At 37.8% G+C, this 17,369-nt stretch overlaps 2 protein-coding genes across 4 annotated transcripts in view; both read right to left on the bottom strand.

Annotated features, from left to right (window-relative positions):
• The window catches only part of SLC13A1 (solute carrier family 13 member 1), a 76,940-nt gene extending 74,600 nt beyond the window's left edge, over window positions 1-2,340 (bottom strand). For 2 of the 3 annotated variants that reach the window (XM_039328332.1, XM_039328335.1), the window contains exon 1: window positions 2,209-2,340. The gene's annotated coding sequence lies outside the window, so the exon portion shown is untranslated. The remainder of the gene's footprint in view (window positions 1-2,208) is intronic. The other variant, XM_039328333.1, reaches the window with a different exon arrangement.
• An 11,862-nt stretch (window positions 2,341-14,202) lies between these two features.
• The window catches only part of LOC120301293 (V-type proton ATPase subunit S1-like), a 55,066-nt gene continuing 51,899 nt past the window's right edge, over window positions 14,203-17,369 (bottom strand). The window contains exon 10 of the mRNA XM_039328341.1: window positions 14,203-16,173. Within this exon, the coding sequence (XP_039184275.1) occupies window positions 15,964-16,173 (210 nt within the window). The 3' untranslated portion in view covers window positions 14,203-15,963. The remainder of the gene's footprint in view (window positions 16,174-17,369) is intronic.

Genomic DNA, 17,369 nt, shown 5'->3' with positions numbered 1-17,369 from the left:
GTTAGAAGAACAGCATTAATTTTAATACATTCAAGTGGCAGCACCAGCAGCACCATGGTTTTAGGCTTGCATTGAAGCCTAAAAACATTAAACTCCTTTTATTAACAGAGGATCCACATTCATGTAAGATCTGAAGCACATCAGACTGGTCATTTTCACAACATATGCTAGAAGAGAAGAAAATACTCTGCTCATTCTCTTTAGCAGAAAAAACACACCTTCCTATGCTAAAGTTGAATGTGCTATTAACAAAGAGCTGTCTTTTCTGGTTTAAAGGATTACAGGATCTTTTGATCTTGACATCTGCTGTCTTGAGTTATCCAAAAGAAAAGTATAGTGTAATTTAAGAGAAAAAAAAGAATAAATGAATAAATGTCAATGGTATACCATGAGCTATCTTCTACAAATATACCTTTTCTGATTTAGAGCAATAAAAACTAGCTTAAGTATGTCCTAGTTCAGTGGTTCTCAACCTTTTTAATGCCGCGACCCCCAACCGGTTGTAAGTCGAGGACTACTCAACCGGTTGTAAGTCGAGGACTACTCAACTGGTGCAGCACCGTTTGCAGAATGGGGCTTTTGGCAGGCTCAGCAGGAAAGAGACAGCCTGGACAATTCCTATTGGCTTTTGAAAGCCAATAGAATTAGACTCTATTCAAGAGAGTCTATTCTATTGGCTTTCAAAAGCCAATAGAATAAAAGGGAGTAGCACACCTAAGGAAAAGGGGAAAAAATGGCAGACTGTGTTGTTTGGCGACCCCCGTGAAATGGTTGTTCGACCCCAAATGGGGTCCCGACCCACAGGTTGAGAATCACTGTCCTAGTTCAATAAGAAAACAGTAAGAAACTTAATGGAAGAGAAGTGGTACCACCTCATACATCAACCTTCGAGGAAAATCTTTGTGGGTCTACTAGCAATCTTCTCCCAATTATTGTTTTACGTGCCATGTGCTAGATGTCAGATGGGGACAATTTTACAAAGCTAACTGTCTTGCATAGAGCAGAAGAGAGATACTATTATGGTGAAGATAGCTTCGATGGATAGAAAAGCCACAATAGGAGAAGATGAGATATTTTCAGATACTCAGATACTCAGATACAAATGTTGATGTCATATAATGTCAACAAAACTTTAACCAATAGGCCATCAGAAAACTACTGCTAACTTCATTGACTCCTATATCTGTATATATCTTCTTTTATATCATATCTCACATTTTTCTTTTAAAGGAGAATATGTTCCTGTATCTGCTGTTTCCAGTAGATCAACACATTCCTATGAAACATTGTTTAGCATTAGTGCCTTCTCTTAAAAAAAGAAGTGGTGTTAAGAAACAGATTTCTTGAGGAAAGGCTGTGCTCCCTTGAGCAGTTCCTCCTTCTTAAGGAAGTTGCAATATGACTGGCGGTCATTGGAATGTAGCAGAAGAGAATGTAATTTTATCGTTTGCCAACACAACTGTTCCCCAGAAATTAATGAGATTATTTGAAAGTAAACTGTGCCATGATAATTTCATCAAACAGACTTAAACTTTTTATAGAACCACATGAGGAAAAATATAAATTGTGATGCCTCCATTTCAACTAACTTTGAACTAACTGAAGAGATTGTAAGTTGGTATCTTCACTTATCTATCAGATGCCATGGTATTTCTTTGATCCATGACTGAGAATATTCTGTGGGATTTCGTAAGCAATGCCAAAGAAGAAAATGCCCTTTGTAAATAGTATCTGCCCAGCTTTCCAAATTAGAAATACCAAACATGAAATGCAGCCATTTCCTCTTTAGGAAGTATTAAGGATATAAGACAAAATTTCATTATCACTCACAAACCTACTTTGTTCTTACTCCACCCAGATTACTAGATGGAACATTTTTAAAGAAATCAAGGGGAGGGTCATCCTTTCTCTAGGATAAGCATATCCTTCATGCTCAGGCTGAAAGGATACTGATAAAAGTTTATACTTCCCTGAGAGATCTCACAGAAGATATTGAATACATTTGTATTAAACAGATGCACTGTCCTTATATTAGCTGAAGCTGGCACTTTTCTCGGTTCCCATGTTGCCAATTACAATTATTTTGTAGAAAGTATATAAAGAAAACCCAACTATCTTATAAAACTAATAAAAGACTAAGACCAAGAAAGTTATTGAAAACCAGATTGTTAAAGCTACTTGGGATAAAAAAATTGTTCAAGAACATACCAGCAACTGGAAAAGAGTAGGTCCAATTTACAATAGGTAGAAAACAGTGTTCAATCAGATCTCTCAGCAAATGAGCAGGAAAACCTAGATGGGAGCCGAATTTATTATGGGAACAGCTTCAGCTAATAGTAGATCAAAGGGCAGATGTTCCAGTTTCATCAGTCTTTAAGGTAATGATCCATCACGTAAGAAGAGAAATTAAAGGAAGAGATACTCCTAGATGTGTATATTGAGAGGCGTGGCAATGACAAAAGAGGTAAGAGGAAACTACTCCTTATTAAGATCTCTCTTCTTTCCTGCTTCAAAATCCCCAGTTTTCCAAACAAGGAACTCTTCAATCTTTGCTCCAAATTTCATAACAAATACTTCCCAATGCAGTCTGGGCATTGTAAACCACATTGTTTGGTCTAGGTTTGAAAGCAAATTTGAATGCTTTGTTAAGATCTTCAGGAGTAATTTGAACATAAAGGTCAAATAAAGTTACTTAGACACAGTTGTCTTTCTGAACAAAGACCCAATAATCCCAACATGTCAGTGCAGGCCAGCATTACCCAAGACTTGTTGTGTAAAATGGAGCTTTTTTTCCCCTCAGCTGGAGCTAATACTTTCCATTGCATTGTTCAGCAACCAATTGCTGCCTTTATCTAGTTCTCTCACTTCCTGAAACATCTGAAATAGATTAAATACTAGTGAGAGCTGTGGAATCTCCAACTCTGTGATGGCCAGACTGACTTAGGTTCATTTCATTGGATTGTATGATCTCTATGAGTTTATTTATTTATAAACTCCTTTATGTGTTTATTTTTATAGGATAAGTATAATAATTGTTCAGACATTGGTTCTAGAAGTATTGACCAATTATGTAATATATATGTAAATGTATTGCAAAACGTTTTAGCATTTTGTAAGTTGAGAAGAACCAGGCAAGAACAGGAAATGCTAGTGGCATTCTACACGGAATAGATAATATATTCTCTGGAAAATCTAGTGTTCCATGACAGAATTGCCCAGTTGTATCATCACAGTCTGAGCATTTTACTTTCTTCCCATTCCCTATTATCTTATCATACCTAAGAAACACTGGACATAACTGTGTCTTGGCAAAAGGTGAATAGTGATAATAAGGGCTGAAGTACAAACTTTTTTTTCTTTACTTTTGATACCATAAATTTATTATCCTTTCCATTTCTGTGTTCAGTCTTAGTACAACATGTCCTAATCAAGACGATATCAAGTTGAATGTATATGAATATATGCTTTGTAATAAACATCTGGGAGGCACAGCTGGAACCCACTGCATCATATAAAGTCCGTTGCTTTTATACCAAGCTTTGTAAGATATAGAATCTAAACAATCTGTTTTTTAAAAAATTAAGTAAACCCTACCCTCACCTTAAAGAGTACTGAGGCAGCAAGTAGCACACATTCACACAATAATTATTCCTCCTCTTCCTCCTCCTCCTAGATTATGTTACATTATTTTACATTATGTTAAACATAATATAAAAAAATAATCCAAAAGTCTTCTTTAAGTGTTTGAGATAATAAATATTTTTTTTATTTTTTGTTGCTAGTGTTGAATGTATACTTTTGTTTCATTTTGTTTTTCTGTTTTCTATTTTATTTTTTATGATAAAACAATACATAATATTAAAAAAAGAAAGACATCAGGTTCCAGGAGTTAGAGATTCAGCTCTGCTTAATCTATATTTCTCTGACTTTGTTTCCCATTGTGTTAAAAAAACATAGAGATTCAATTACATTTTAGGGTTTGTGTTTGTTTTTCTTAAGTAATGCAATGATTTTTCATAGAGTGATGCTTTCAGTTTTCAACAATTTTAAGGTTTTTTTATGGTTGTAATTTTTCCCCTAGTTTGTTTCCTGACATTTATTTATCTCTTGGCATTCTTGAGTTCCTAAGATTTCTTTTTATTGTTCACAGTAGCTTTTCCATTTTATTTATACAGCTTGCATGTCCCAGGTTTTGTTGATCAAAAACATTTTTTCTGTATTTATGTTATACAACAGGTGATCACAGAATAAATTGATAGTTCTCTTTCATTCTTCTATAACATTAAACATTTACAATTTAAGAATGTTAGAAGAGGCATTGAGAGACACATCCAAACTTGCTACAGAAGGAGATACATGAAGCCACAGTGGATTTTTTGATGTTGTATATTACCAGTTGTGAGGACACACACAGACATAGAATTAAAAGTCACATTGAAAAATTATAACTTTATATGTGCTTATCTGGAAATTAGCTCATTGAATGCAGTAAAAATAATGCTGAGTAAACTTTTTATATATCATTGATTGCAATGGGAGATTTAACGTGTCCCATGGATTCTATTGATATTTATTCTAAAAGGGTCTGGAAATTTCCGTCTCATCCTAAAATCCAAGGATCAAAGAGTTTTATCCAACTGATTGCTCAGATTAGCTCAAATTATGCATGGGGCTACTACCATATTTTGGGGTATCCAAGTGCAAGTTGAGTTCTGAATATTTAATCCTGTGAATAAGTAAAGGCATCTAACTCCATTTCTTGTATAGAAGATGAGAGAGGAAAATTTCATGGCTATGTTATTTCAGCAATGGTTTTACTGCCTCCCTATTCAGATTGGAGACAAAACCATACTGTATGCTTCGTTGAGATTATTCCTTTCCAGGTGCCCCTTTTTATTACTCCTTTTCTTTGCTCAAAATGTATCTCAAAGGTCAGGGGAAAGAGATTCCAATGAAATAGTTAGACCAAAATAATGTTATTTGAGTGCCACCTGCTGATGGAAAAGAGGAGGGTGCCTTTAAAAATCCCCATCCCCGAAAGGTGTTTTCCTTCTCATTTACTGCTTGTCTGTCAAAAAAGTGTAGGTGGGGGATGATACTGTTTACAATAGGCAAAGGCTTTTTGGGATAATCTGATAGAACAGGACAACTCTGGAATAAAATGAAGGAACAAAGAGAGGGTGAACAATGTTACAAAGAGAACACTTTATGCTACATATTAACTAATAATGGAAATGTAATTAACATTGCAAATCTATTTATTCTTTAATGGGCTGCCCAACTTTCAAATGTCATCTCATAATATGGATTCTCCATCCAATTCCCAGTCCAATCAGATATAAAGGATATATATATATATATATATATATATATATATATATATATATATATATATATTTAATAATGTTGGTAAAAATGTGACTCCCGGGCATAGTTATAAATAAAATAAATAATACACAATCACCGGGGGAATTTTAAGTAAAAATACTTTACTAAAAAATACTTTACTTTGCTAAAAAGGTTGCCAAGCTTTCATTGGGGGAACTCCCCAACATCATCAGGGCTAAAAGGCCATTCTAACAAAGGTGGTTTAAATGGGTTTAGTCGACGTCTGCGCACAGCTCTTGGACTGCGTCACTGGCCCCAATTGATCAGCTGATGATCGGAATGCATCCCTGACATTGTGTTCTTTCTCATCGTTCCTTCGGATTCCCTTCTCTATCCTTCTGTTGTTGATTTCTGGAATCGTTGGTAATCTTACATCCCCCTCTCCTTTGATGATATTCGTTCTTGTCATGTTGGGGGAGAGAGGATTTAATCTAGTGTTTCCCTGTGTCCTATTATAGGGGTGGGGCTTCACTAGTTGCAAGCCAATACTCCCTTTTTGTTGATTATGGGGAGGACATTGGAGAGGGGAAGATGGACAGTGGGGGAGGAGGGTAAACAGGAACAGCAGGTAGAGCTGCAGATCAGGAAGGAAAAGACATTGAGGAAGAGAACATCAATAGGAATGGTTGATGAAAGGCAGGAGCAATATGTCAATCAACAGGTGGGAGGGTTGAAGGAAGGGGGGGAGGATGACAGGAATGGACAACAAAGGGTGTATGAATCGGCAGGCTAGGGAGTTGGAGGAGGTAGATGAGATAGGAACTGGCAATGGAATGCAAAAACAGCAGGCAGACCAGCAGCCCAACAGGACTCGTGTAGTGCCGAATCGGAGGAGGCACCTTGCATTGGGTAGAGAGGAGGGATTAAGGAGTGTGTTAATGATAACAGCGCAGGGAGGGAAAGACAGCACAAGGATGATGGAGCAGAAAAATACAATGTTAGAGTGCAAAAAAGAGAGGGCGGAACAGTTAAGGCAGTCACAGGCAATCAGGAAGAGTGGCCCTGTCACGAGGGCAATGAGTAGGCAATTGGATCAGCAAGGGGATAAAAAGAACTTCCCACCCCCTAAGCCCCACTCTGAGGACGCTGGCAGAGGACCAGCGAAAGCTAAGTTGTTTTAATCTTGTATATAACTGTTTTTATTGTTTTAAATGTTGTTTTAACAATAAATACTGGAGTATACTCTTCCCAGAGATCAAAGATTGCATCATTGAACAAATATGCCCGGGATTCGTATTTTTATAACCATTATATATATATATATATATATATATATATATATATATATATATATATATATATATATGACCTACAGAACAGGACACCCCCCTCAGCCAATCAGAGCACAGCCAATCCCCCAGCCAATCAGAGCACAGCCAACCCCCCAGCCAATCAGAGCACAGACAAGTTCCTAACCAATCAGAACACACCTCCATCCAATCAGAACATAGCAAAGCTCTCATCCAATCAGTTCATACCCCCACTGGCAGTTAAAAGGAGGAAACAGCTACAATCACACATTGCTCCTAGAAGCACGAAGCCAAAAGCACCAGCCTGAAGATGATGAATGAGACTTCATCGAAACGTCACCAAGACACTTCCAATTTTACATAGGAGAAAACCCGAATAACCAAAGACCTACATATATATATACATATATACATCTCACCATCCACAGCCCGGGAGTACTCAGATGGAATACAAACAACGATTGAGACCTCCCCCCACCGCCAGAATGGTCAGACATCTCCGAGCATCTGAAGGAGCGTCGAAAGACACAGGAGTACTAACGTGTGGACTAAGGGTTTGCATGCACCCACCAGGATACCCGGAGGGGAGAGCGTCGCCTGATAAGAGGTCCGTATTGGTGGAGGCATTGAATTGTCTGCCGTATTTGGGAGGAGAAAGGGTAGCTCCTCCAGCCTTACTGCCTGTAACAACTCGATCACCCCATTCAGCAATACCAACCCAAATGCGCCAACGGGAGGTGTGGAGTGACCCCGATGAAGATACACATGGGAAGAACACCGAGAGTGGAGGGGAGAGAATAGTGAAGACTGATACCCCTGATTGCCGTACAGAGAACATCCAGGGCGAGTTGGTTAAAATTAGGAAGGAATTTACAAAGATCGGAGATAACGAAAGGAGACGCCTGGGAGCAACAACTACCAGATCGTACTCTAAAAGGGGAGAAACAGCCTCATTAGCATGTTTGGGGAATACGACCCGCCCACCCCACCTCGTAATGCCGATCTACCCGTATCAACGGGCAACACGGAAGAACCCTCAAGACGGCACCGTGCAAGCAAGGAGTAAGGAGGAAACAAGAGGTGTGACAGTAATTAACTCAAATAACATCTATGGAGACCATGACTGGGGAAAATACAAAGAAAATAAGAGACAGTGCGTTGCAACGGGGCAATCAGAACAGGGTGGGGAAAGGAGAGGAGGGAGGGGTGCAACTAAACAAAGTGGGTGCGGCAAGAAAGCAAAAAAGGAGAGGGGGGACGTTCCATCAAACCCCGAATTTGGCAAAGAGAAAACACCCGATGACAGTTACACAAGCAAAAAATGCAAGAAAGCAATTATTGCTAGTGAGAAGCCGGCAACCGGGAAACAGCCTATTCCATCAGGCCCAATGACAAGATCTAGAAGCCGGGTGCAGACTCTGGCCAATCTAAAAAGAGGACTCTCCCACTGACTGGCATTTTGAGCCCTGATGATGTCAGCAGTTGCAGATGAAAGCTAGGCGTTTTATTGGTTTTATTGTAATTTTATTGACATTTTATTAATTTTTACTAAATTTCTTAGCATTCCCTGGTGCTCACATTTACTTGTTTGGTTTTAAATATATATACACATATATATATATTCGATAATATCTGTAAAAATACGACTCCCGGGCATAATTATGAATAGAATAAATAATATGTGATCACCAGGAGAGTTTAAGTAAAAAAATACTTTACTAAAAACTGTCTAGCTTTTGTTGGGAACTCCCAACATCGTCAGAGCTAAAAAGCCAGTTTAACAAGAATGACTTAAATAGGTTTGGCTGACATCTGCACCCGGCTCCTAGACCGTTTTACCGGCCCCAGCGGGTCAATTAATGTTCCAGATGTTTCTTTGATGTTACATTCTCTTCTGTCGTTCCTTCAGATCTTTCTACCTGCCCCTTTGTTGTTAATTTTTAAGTCTATTGACACCCTCGTATCCCCCTCCCCTTCGGTGATATTTGCTCTCATCACATCCTTCTTTCTGCTACGGGTCTCAGGGGCATTTGATTCAGTGTTAATCCTCATTCCATTAGGGCTCCAGGTACTTTTCACCCCCTTTGATTGTAGATCGGTGTTTTCTTCCTGTTCTGTATTCCCCTCTCTCTTAACCATATGAGTGACATTTATCTGGGCATTGTGCATTCCGGTGCTTATGTTTCCACCCCCCATCATAGCCTTCTCTGCATCAATCGTCTTTCATTGTTTAGTGTCCAGATTAGATCTTTCATGCTCCTCCTGAGGAGGATCTAATTGCAAATAGGAGTGTTCCTCATTCATTGCTTCTCATCCATTCATGAAATGGGGAGGAGTTTTTCTCCCTCCTTTACTGAATGAGTGAGTCGTCATTCCACCCCTTCTCTCCCTCCTCCATATTGGGAATCCCTCTCCGTTGCCGTAAACAACACCAAGCTCAGGGGTCTCACCATTAGATCTTCCAGATTCCCTATTATCATTGTCATTGTTTCTCTTCCACCTGAAAGGTGGGGATCTATTGGGACACTGTTGAAGAGTATACGAGTTGTCTATCTGGTGGATTTCCCCCCCTTTCTCTTCCGGAGAGAAGTCCACAATCAGTGCGTGTCTACGTGTATCTAACAGCGGGGAATTCCTCAGCTGTTCAGGTTGTTGTTGATTGGATGTTGAGGAGGCATCAGTGGAGTATTGATGGTCAGTTGGAATTCCATGCGCTCATTCAGAACAAGAATCGGATATAACATCATATCTACAATGTTGTAGATGTCGGTCTAGTCGTTTACAACGAGTGGGGTGATGATTAGAGTCCCACTTTCTCAATGCTTGTTGCACTGGACACAGGTCGGTTAATTGAATTCTTATTCGAGAACCAAGCTTCCTTCAGCAGCCGGCCTCCCTTTGTGGCATCACTGGACATAATACATGTCTTATCAAAGTCAAATTGATGCCCATGTTGTGCCATGTGCATCCATATTTGAGAATGTTGTTCACCCCGTCTTATGGCTAGCTTGTGCTCATGGAGCCGAGTCTTTAGCCGTTTAGCTGTTTCACCCACGTAATTGCCCTGGCAGTTTTTACAGTTGATTTTATAAATTACTGCTCATTTTTCCATAATGGGCAGTGGGTCTTTGGGGTGCATGACTTTGGACTCCAAAGTCTGATTGGGTTTGTGAGCCACTTCTATCTCATGGGGGGCCAGCAGTCTGGCCGTTGCTTCCGAGATATTACTAATGTAAGGCAGAGAGATGCGTGTTTTTTGTAAAGATGATTCATCCCTCCACTGACTTCCTCGGAAGTGGGGTGTCATGCTATGCTGTCTGATAAATCTCATAGGATATCCATTATGTTGACAGATGCGGAAGAGGTGTTTCCTCTCTTCCTTTTTAAACTCATCCATGCTGCAGTGGGAGTCCACGCACTTAAATAATGCTTTAATGCAGCTAACATTATGGGAAACTGGATGATTACTCCTATAGTGGAGGATCCTATCTGTATGGGTCAATTTACGGAACACCTTTGTATGTAACGATCCATCCAGCTGACTGTGGATCAATACATCTAGGAAGGCTAGAAAACTATGTTTCTCCTCCTCCACTGTGAATTTTATGTCATAGTAAATCGAATTCAGTATCCCCATAAATGTAGCTACATGTTGTTTTTTAACAACAGAAAATGTGTCATCCACCTACCGAACCCAAAATTTGAGTTGGTATAGGGTCATAGCCTTATGTTCAAGTTGTTGAAGCACAGCTTCAGCTATAATGCTGTAGATAGGAGAGCCCATGAGTGTCCCCTTGATCTGTTCGAAGATGGTGCCCTGGAATGTGAAATAAGTTGTTAAACATATTTCTATCAGTCTCGCGAGGTCTTCCGTCTGCAAGGAGTCCTGATGATGGCCTCCTTCCATGGCTTAGACCCGCATTTGCCACCTTGTGGATGACAGTCCCATGACGGAGGAGTTCTTAGCCAAGATTAAGATCCTCAGGGTGGAGGATGATGAGATGATGGTATCATTTGATGTTACCTCACTCTTCACCTCCATCTCTCAGGACTTAGCCATCTCAGTCCTGAGAGACCGGTTGATGAACACAGAAGGAGGCCATCATCAGGACTCCTTGCAGACAGAAGACCTCGTGAGACTGATACCATCATCTCAAGAATTTGTTCTAGAGCTCATTTCAAACAACTAGACTAGGGGTAGGCAACCTTGGCTCTTTTATGACTCGTGGACTTCAACTCCCAGAATTCCTGACACATAGGAAGTTTCATGAAGTTCCATTTGAAAGGAAACTGTTATTTGTGGAGCACCAGCTATTGAAGGCATTGAACTATTCTTTTTGACTGCAAACTGTACTCTGCAAAAAAAGAGCTATTTATTTAGATTCTTATTTAAAAACTAGAAAAGGGAGCACTGGAGAGAAACTCTTACCTTTTTCATGGAACAAACCTGCATATCACTAGGAAGAGTGCACTTTTCAAAGGCCATTTCCAAAAGGATTTAGATCACTGGAAGAGTGATGACTTACTCTGAACATGTCCTATTGTTTTCTTTACTTGTATATTTGTATTAGTTTTATACTTTTGATATGGTCAAATGACTAATTCAATAAAGTTTTTATTCTATTATTCTTTAATGATGCTACAGATGCATATTGTAACGAGAGAGAGAGAGAGAGAGAGAGAGAGAGAGAGAGAGAGAGAGAGAGAGAGAGAGAGAGAGAGAGAGAGAGAGAGAGAGAGAGAGAGAAATGAAAAATAATTTGTCCACAACTTGTAAACTCTAGGAAGATTGCCTAATATTCTAGCTAGCCAAATCCCTTAGTTGGACATTTCTTATGAGCTTCCTTCTAGCTGAACATTCCCCTATTGATTATTCCATAGCTTGTGTCTGGGGAAGAGAAAAGCTTGTGGAATGCTGGAATACTTGCTTTTTGTTCAGACAGTTTCTTGTATTTTGAAAAAAAGCTGGATAAGTCTTAAGGTTCATTTGCTTCCCACTTTGAAACTTACTAAGAAATGAGCTAGATCTATAATGAGTAGATCAGACTTTTCCATCTTGTTTTTATTTTGTCCTGTCCAAGTTGGTTTGGCAGGAAAGACTTATGTGGGAGAGAAGTAATTAGCAGGCCAGGTGAAATATGCAGGAGTGAACCTGCCCATCCCTGCTTAAACACAGTTTCACTCCAGATATTTAGGGAAGGATAACCTACATAATCTTCTTCGCATTACTAAGTTCAACAGCTACAATTGTTTAAGCTATCATACCATAAACATTGTGCTTCAGCTATGTATGATCTCTGTATACAAAGGCATAATCAGAAATAAAACAAATAAAACAAGACAAACTTTATTAAATTAGTATGCTAAACCATTATATTAAATGCACAAGTCAATGATGCTTATATGTTTTCTCCAAACTAAAACATAATGACATGACATACAGTCCAGGATCCAATAACAATATAAGACTGTCAATAATGCTTGTCTACTCCCTCAAACTCTTCAAGGATTCTTAGGGAATAGAAGATGAAAAAAAGAGACAACATTGATTATATTTCTCATTTTAAACGAACTGGTAATTGATCCTAAATACCCAGGTCTCTTATTATTAAGCATTACTAGATTGTACTATTATATAATAATCATACTACTATTCAGTAACTTTCTGCTTACCTATGTTGGTGTCAGTACTTCCAAAATTCTAGTAAAATGCAACAATGCTTTACCCTTTGTTTCATTTACATTCAACTGTTAGTTATTTTGAATAACTTTTGTTATATATTACCTCCTGTAACAGCAAGCATGCAATGTATGCCAGACCAAAAGCTATTTTGACCCTGGTTGCTGAGTAAGCATTTTCTTTTTCTCAGTATTTTTTCAGATGTCTGTGGATTCTGCTTTGTAAGCAAACTTATATTGTTTGACTCATATAATCCAGTACTCTTACCTATCCCTGCTGCCCCTCAGAGTCCTCTCCAAGGCTGACATTATCCCATAGAAGGGGAATTAGGGATAACAGACAAATTACAAGAAAATATTTATTGTTACTTCACCACAGAAGGAGTGAACTGAGTTAAAGCTTCAGGAAGAGGAAGCCAAGGGTAGACTTCACTTCATTCATTCACTTCATTCTGATATTGATATTGTTTGCTTGTTTGCTTGCTTTCCTATAGGTTGAGAGAGCTCTTGGTTGTGTGGATTTCCACTGAAATACCTGACTCCTACTTGGAGCCATCTTACCCTTCCTTCTTCTGTTTGGTTCTTCTCCATTTTTTTTAAAGATTTTTTTTAATGTAATTTTTATAAATAATTCAGGATGGTGACATAATTCCTTGCTCCTCCTATTTTGTCCACTAGAAAAAGTTGGGCTGAGAGTTAGTGACTGGCCTAAGGTCAGCCAGCTTGTTTTCATGCCTAAGGCAGGACTAGAATTCAGAGTTTCCTGGTTTCTAGCCTGGTGCCTTAAGCACTAGACCAAATTTGCTACTTTTAGTTCATCCTCTAATACAATTATCTTAGAGAAAGTTTCACCTAGAATTCTTGTTTTAGGGAAACCTACAAATGACAACAAAGAAGGGTTTATCATAGATAAATGGGATATTGACACCCGGGATCCTCTCTGAAAACCTGAGACACCAACATGTCCTAGTGTTGATTATGCATAGCCCAATGTGATTGTTTCTTCTCATAACTGTTGGAGGTTAAGCATTCTGTGTGGGAGTTCACAAAATTTGGAATTGTCCTGAACAATGATTTGTAAAGTACGTTTTATAATAAGAGTTTAAGGACACTTATTTACAGTGAATGAATGATAGGTATATGTAAAGCTAGTGTCTACTAACTATATCTTGCTAGGAAGAACGTCTAAGGGCATGTGCTCATGGTTTGTGGGAAGAATGGCAAAAGGAAGTGACTTTGGATAAGTATAAGATTATAATGGAATGTGGAATGATCTTGGGAGTCAGAAAAAAGAACTGCAGACTAGGCAACAATCACATAAAAGGTATCTCAGTCCACAGAAGGAAAAGGGGTATGCAGTGTCTCAGAAGGGACCCTCTCTAGTTTTCTGGAGAGTAAAAGTAAGATTTTTTTTCAGACTTGCAAGATTCTGTTGCTGTAATCTTACAATAGTGTTAGTACTCATAGTTTGTGCTTCTAACTTGAAGGGCTGACAAAAACAAAAAGCAGGCAGAGTGATAGACAACTCTTTATGTTGACTTTATTTCCCTCTTGTGGTCAGAACCTCACAACAGCTATGTATTAGGTTATGTCGTTGATTTGTACCATCAACACTCTGAGAGGATGGTCTCTTTATGACAACTTTCAATTTTGTTCTCTTATTGGGAAGAAAATGTAAATGTCTTATTAGCAGAGCCAGAGGCTGCCATATTAATTTCTGAGATATGCTATCTCCTGTGTCCCTTTCAGTTTACTCTGTAAAAATTACGAACATATTGCTTTGCTTCAAAACTTTGCTTGAAGGGCTTCTACCCAGGAAATAAATAGATACCACAGTGTCAAAGTAGATTATAATTTTCTGTAAAATAAAATAGGATACAACACACAGAGTTTATATAATTTATTAATAGAATTTTGTCTTCAATCTGAGAAAGGCTTTTCTGACTGAAAGAAGGACACAAATAGTCACTTTATAGAGACAACACAAAGTTAGACCCTGGCTAGTCAAAATACGTATATGAAGAAAGTGTGTGAATTGTTCAGTGAAACTAGGATGTGACCTGGTATGTCTAGGCACCTTTCAAGCTGAATTGCCTGCTTATTAGTAAGAGGTGCATAAAACAGGTGTTGGGAAGGACTTTACATGTCATCTTGGTCAACTCATTGCTCACTGCTAAAGCATGCTGTATAAATGGCATTCTAACCTCCAGTGAAGGGGAATGCATCATTGTATGAAGCAATCTCCTCCATTGGTTGACTGCTCTTACTGCAGCTTTCATTCATTAAGCATATTTTTTTAGATTTTTTAATCTCCCTTTTATTATTTTTATGAATAACTCATGGTAGTAAACATATCTAACACTTTTCTTCTATTTTTCCCCACAACAACCCTGTGAGATGAGTTAGGCTGACACAAAGTAACTGACCAAAGTCATCCAACCAGATTTCATGCCTAAATTAGAAGTCACGGTCCTCTATTAATAGAGTTATTCTAGAAGTCACTGTCCTCTATTAATAGACTTATTCTGACCATTCGTTAATAAAGGTTTTCTGGAATCCTGAACAAAATTCCGAAACAGTAATGTTCTGATTTTTTTGCTTCCCACTCCAAATATCCTGCTCTTTTGAGTTTATCTTAACGTTATAATATTGTTTTAAATTATTGTGACATTCTCTTTTGGCTATTTCTTGAAGGAATTAAAAAAAAAGAATGGATGAAAAATTAAAGTAAAATTGAGATGCAGGTCTAAAAGCTTGAGCATGTTGAAAGATATGATCCTGTACCTTTCTGAAAAGGACTAATATATCTGGGCTGCAAAAATCTGGTCAATCACTAAATGGCAATAAGGAAAGTTTTCTTTCAACTGCCATCTAGTAGTCATCATTTTAAACCCCATTCATAGTAGCCCTGCATCTGAATAAAAAATAGGAGATGAAAAAAATAATTGTTAAATGACAGTTGCTCAATTATCCTCATTGTTTCCCCAGCAGTGCTAAATGTGCAGTTTTGGTATGACTATGCCTCAAATTGATTTCATTATTTGGGCTGCAAAACACTCCAATAAGATGATTAGAAAAAATAACCCTGGAATCTGCAGTTAGAAATACATTTGCATAACAGGAATTTTAATACCCAGTATTTTTTTAAAAAAAGGAAATTGGTAGCATTTCCTTTGGTTAGGCATGAATATTATATTTAAGAAGATATAAAAAAGTATATTTTTAAAATACATATCCTATTTTTCTGTTAAAATGTGTTTAGGATAAATTTTTAATCTTAATGTACATTTTCTTAATGATCTTACTTAAATAATTTCTTAAATACCTGCATAATAGCTTTTTAAGATTTCTTTTATAAAGCTGAAACTAGAGACTGTGAATAATCTCAGATTTGCCTCAGAATTTTCATTTAGGTAATTATTAAGGGGAAAGTAAAGGTCGGCAGAAGTATTACTGTACAGTCTCCTATATTTTTTTAAAAAAACCACTTTTTCAAAACAATTCATATTTTTAATTCTTTGCATTTGATTCCTCCCATAGCAAGTATAGGATCTGATATCCTTATTGAACTCAGCTTAATTCATCAGCCTTAGGTAGTCCAGCCAATGACAGAGAAGCTGCAATCTTCCAAACTACAATTTCATAGTTACTCTGTTTGAGGGACTGAAAGAGCTGGACCTTTTGGGTCATCAAATCTACTGTTGGTGGTAAGATTCATAATCATGTGGATTCCATAAGTAAGGATCAATAATAAAATTAGGGAGGTGACCAGACCCATCCAAATTCCAGGTGTAAAAAATGATGTGCAGTCGCTCGCGTAGGAAAACATGTTGTTTTCAATATTGAAAGCTTGGATCTGCAAAAGAAAAAGAAAAAAGACCCATCCAAATATTGGGTTCAACATGTTGCATTTCTATTTAATGGAGATCTCAAAGCAACTAAAAAAAATACAAATTGAAATACAATTTAAAAGTGAAAGATTAAAATGAATTAGTACTTAGAAGATGGTGTTTTTGCTGTCCTTCCAAATACAACCTGAACAGCTTTCTTCCACATGTAAGATAGTTGAGTCTTTGATAGTAGGAAATTATCAAAAGGGCCATTTCTACAAATATTCATTTACAACCAGACTCATAGCAGGGGAAAGAACCCATCTCTTGGACTCTAAGTTCTTTAGGCTTTTAAAGGATAACACCAACACATTTAATTGTATTTAGTAAATTCGTAACCAGCACAGCTCTTTCCTTCCTTGTATCTTGTACTGGTTAACAGCACAAGATAACCCCATAATGATGACATGCAGCCATTAAATGACTGGATCTCTGGTGCAAGAACATAAGTCAGAGCAATTCTCAACATAAAACACTTTTCATTAGTCAAGATGTGATATAACTAATTGAAACATGCCCAGATTATTGATATCGTGCAGATACATCTGAAGTCAGTCATGTTTCCCAGAAATGGAATTTTTGAGATTGGGTTATAAATGCACATAGTTTCTAGCTCAAGGGAAGGTTGCTTTAGTACAGGTCATTTAGGCAGTGAGTGTGTATGGGTGTGTACAGTATGTGTGAAGGAAGCTCTGATCACTTTTTTTAAACCATGAAGACAGCCTGGTCTGGCATTTTAATGAGAACTGAGTAAATAAATGGTAGTCCTCATTTTGCTTGTCTACAGCATGATATGCAAGCTGAAAAGCATAATAATAATGCTTATTTGATAAAAACGGAATCAGTCATTGAATTCCAACTCTGGGAACGTAAATGAAGCAAAGAAGGCTTACTTTGCTATTTCTGTTGCATTTGCACAGCATAAGTCATTAATGCTTTTCTAGATCATGTGTATGCTCTCTTTGAAAGTGCTATGCAGAGAAAATGGGATATTCAAAGGCTCATTTTGGACAATTTTCATTGTTATTTGGAGAAAGAGTGATCAAAATTGCCACAATGTGGATTTCAGAGAGACAAGAAGGTGATCTTGGCAATTGTTCATTCAATTCATTGTTTTTATCTTGTAGATCTTAAGGATGTGGACAGTTATGTAGAGACATGA

The sequence above is a fragment of the Crotalus tigris genome, unplaced genomic scaffold, assembly GCF_016545835.1.
Source record: "Crotalus tigris isolate CLP2741 ecotype Arizona unplaced genomic scaffold, ASM1654583v1 scf7180000024375.2447938, whole genome shotgun sequence".
Classification (NCBI taxonomy): Eukaryota; Metazoa; Chordata; class Lepidosauria; order Squamata; family Viperidae; genus Crotalus; species Crotalus tigris.
This window is presented reverse-complemented; position numbering and strand designations above follow the sequence as displayed.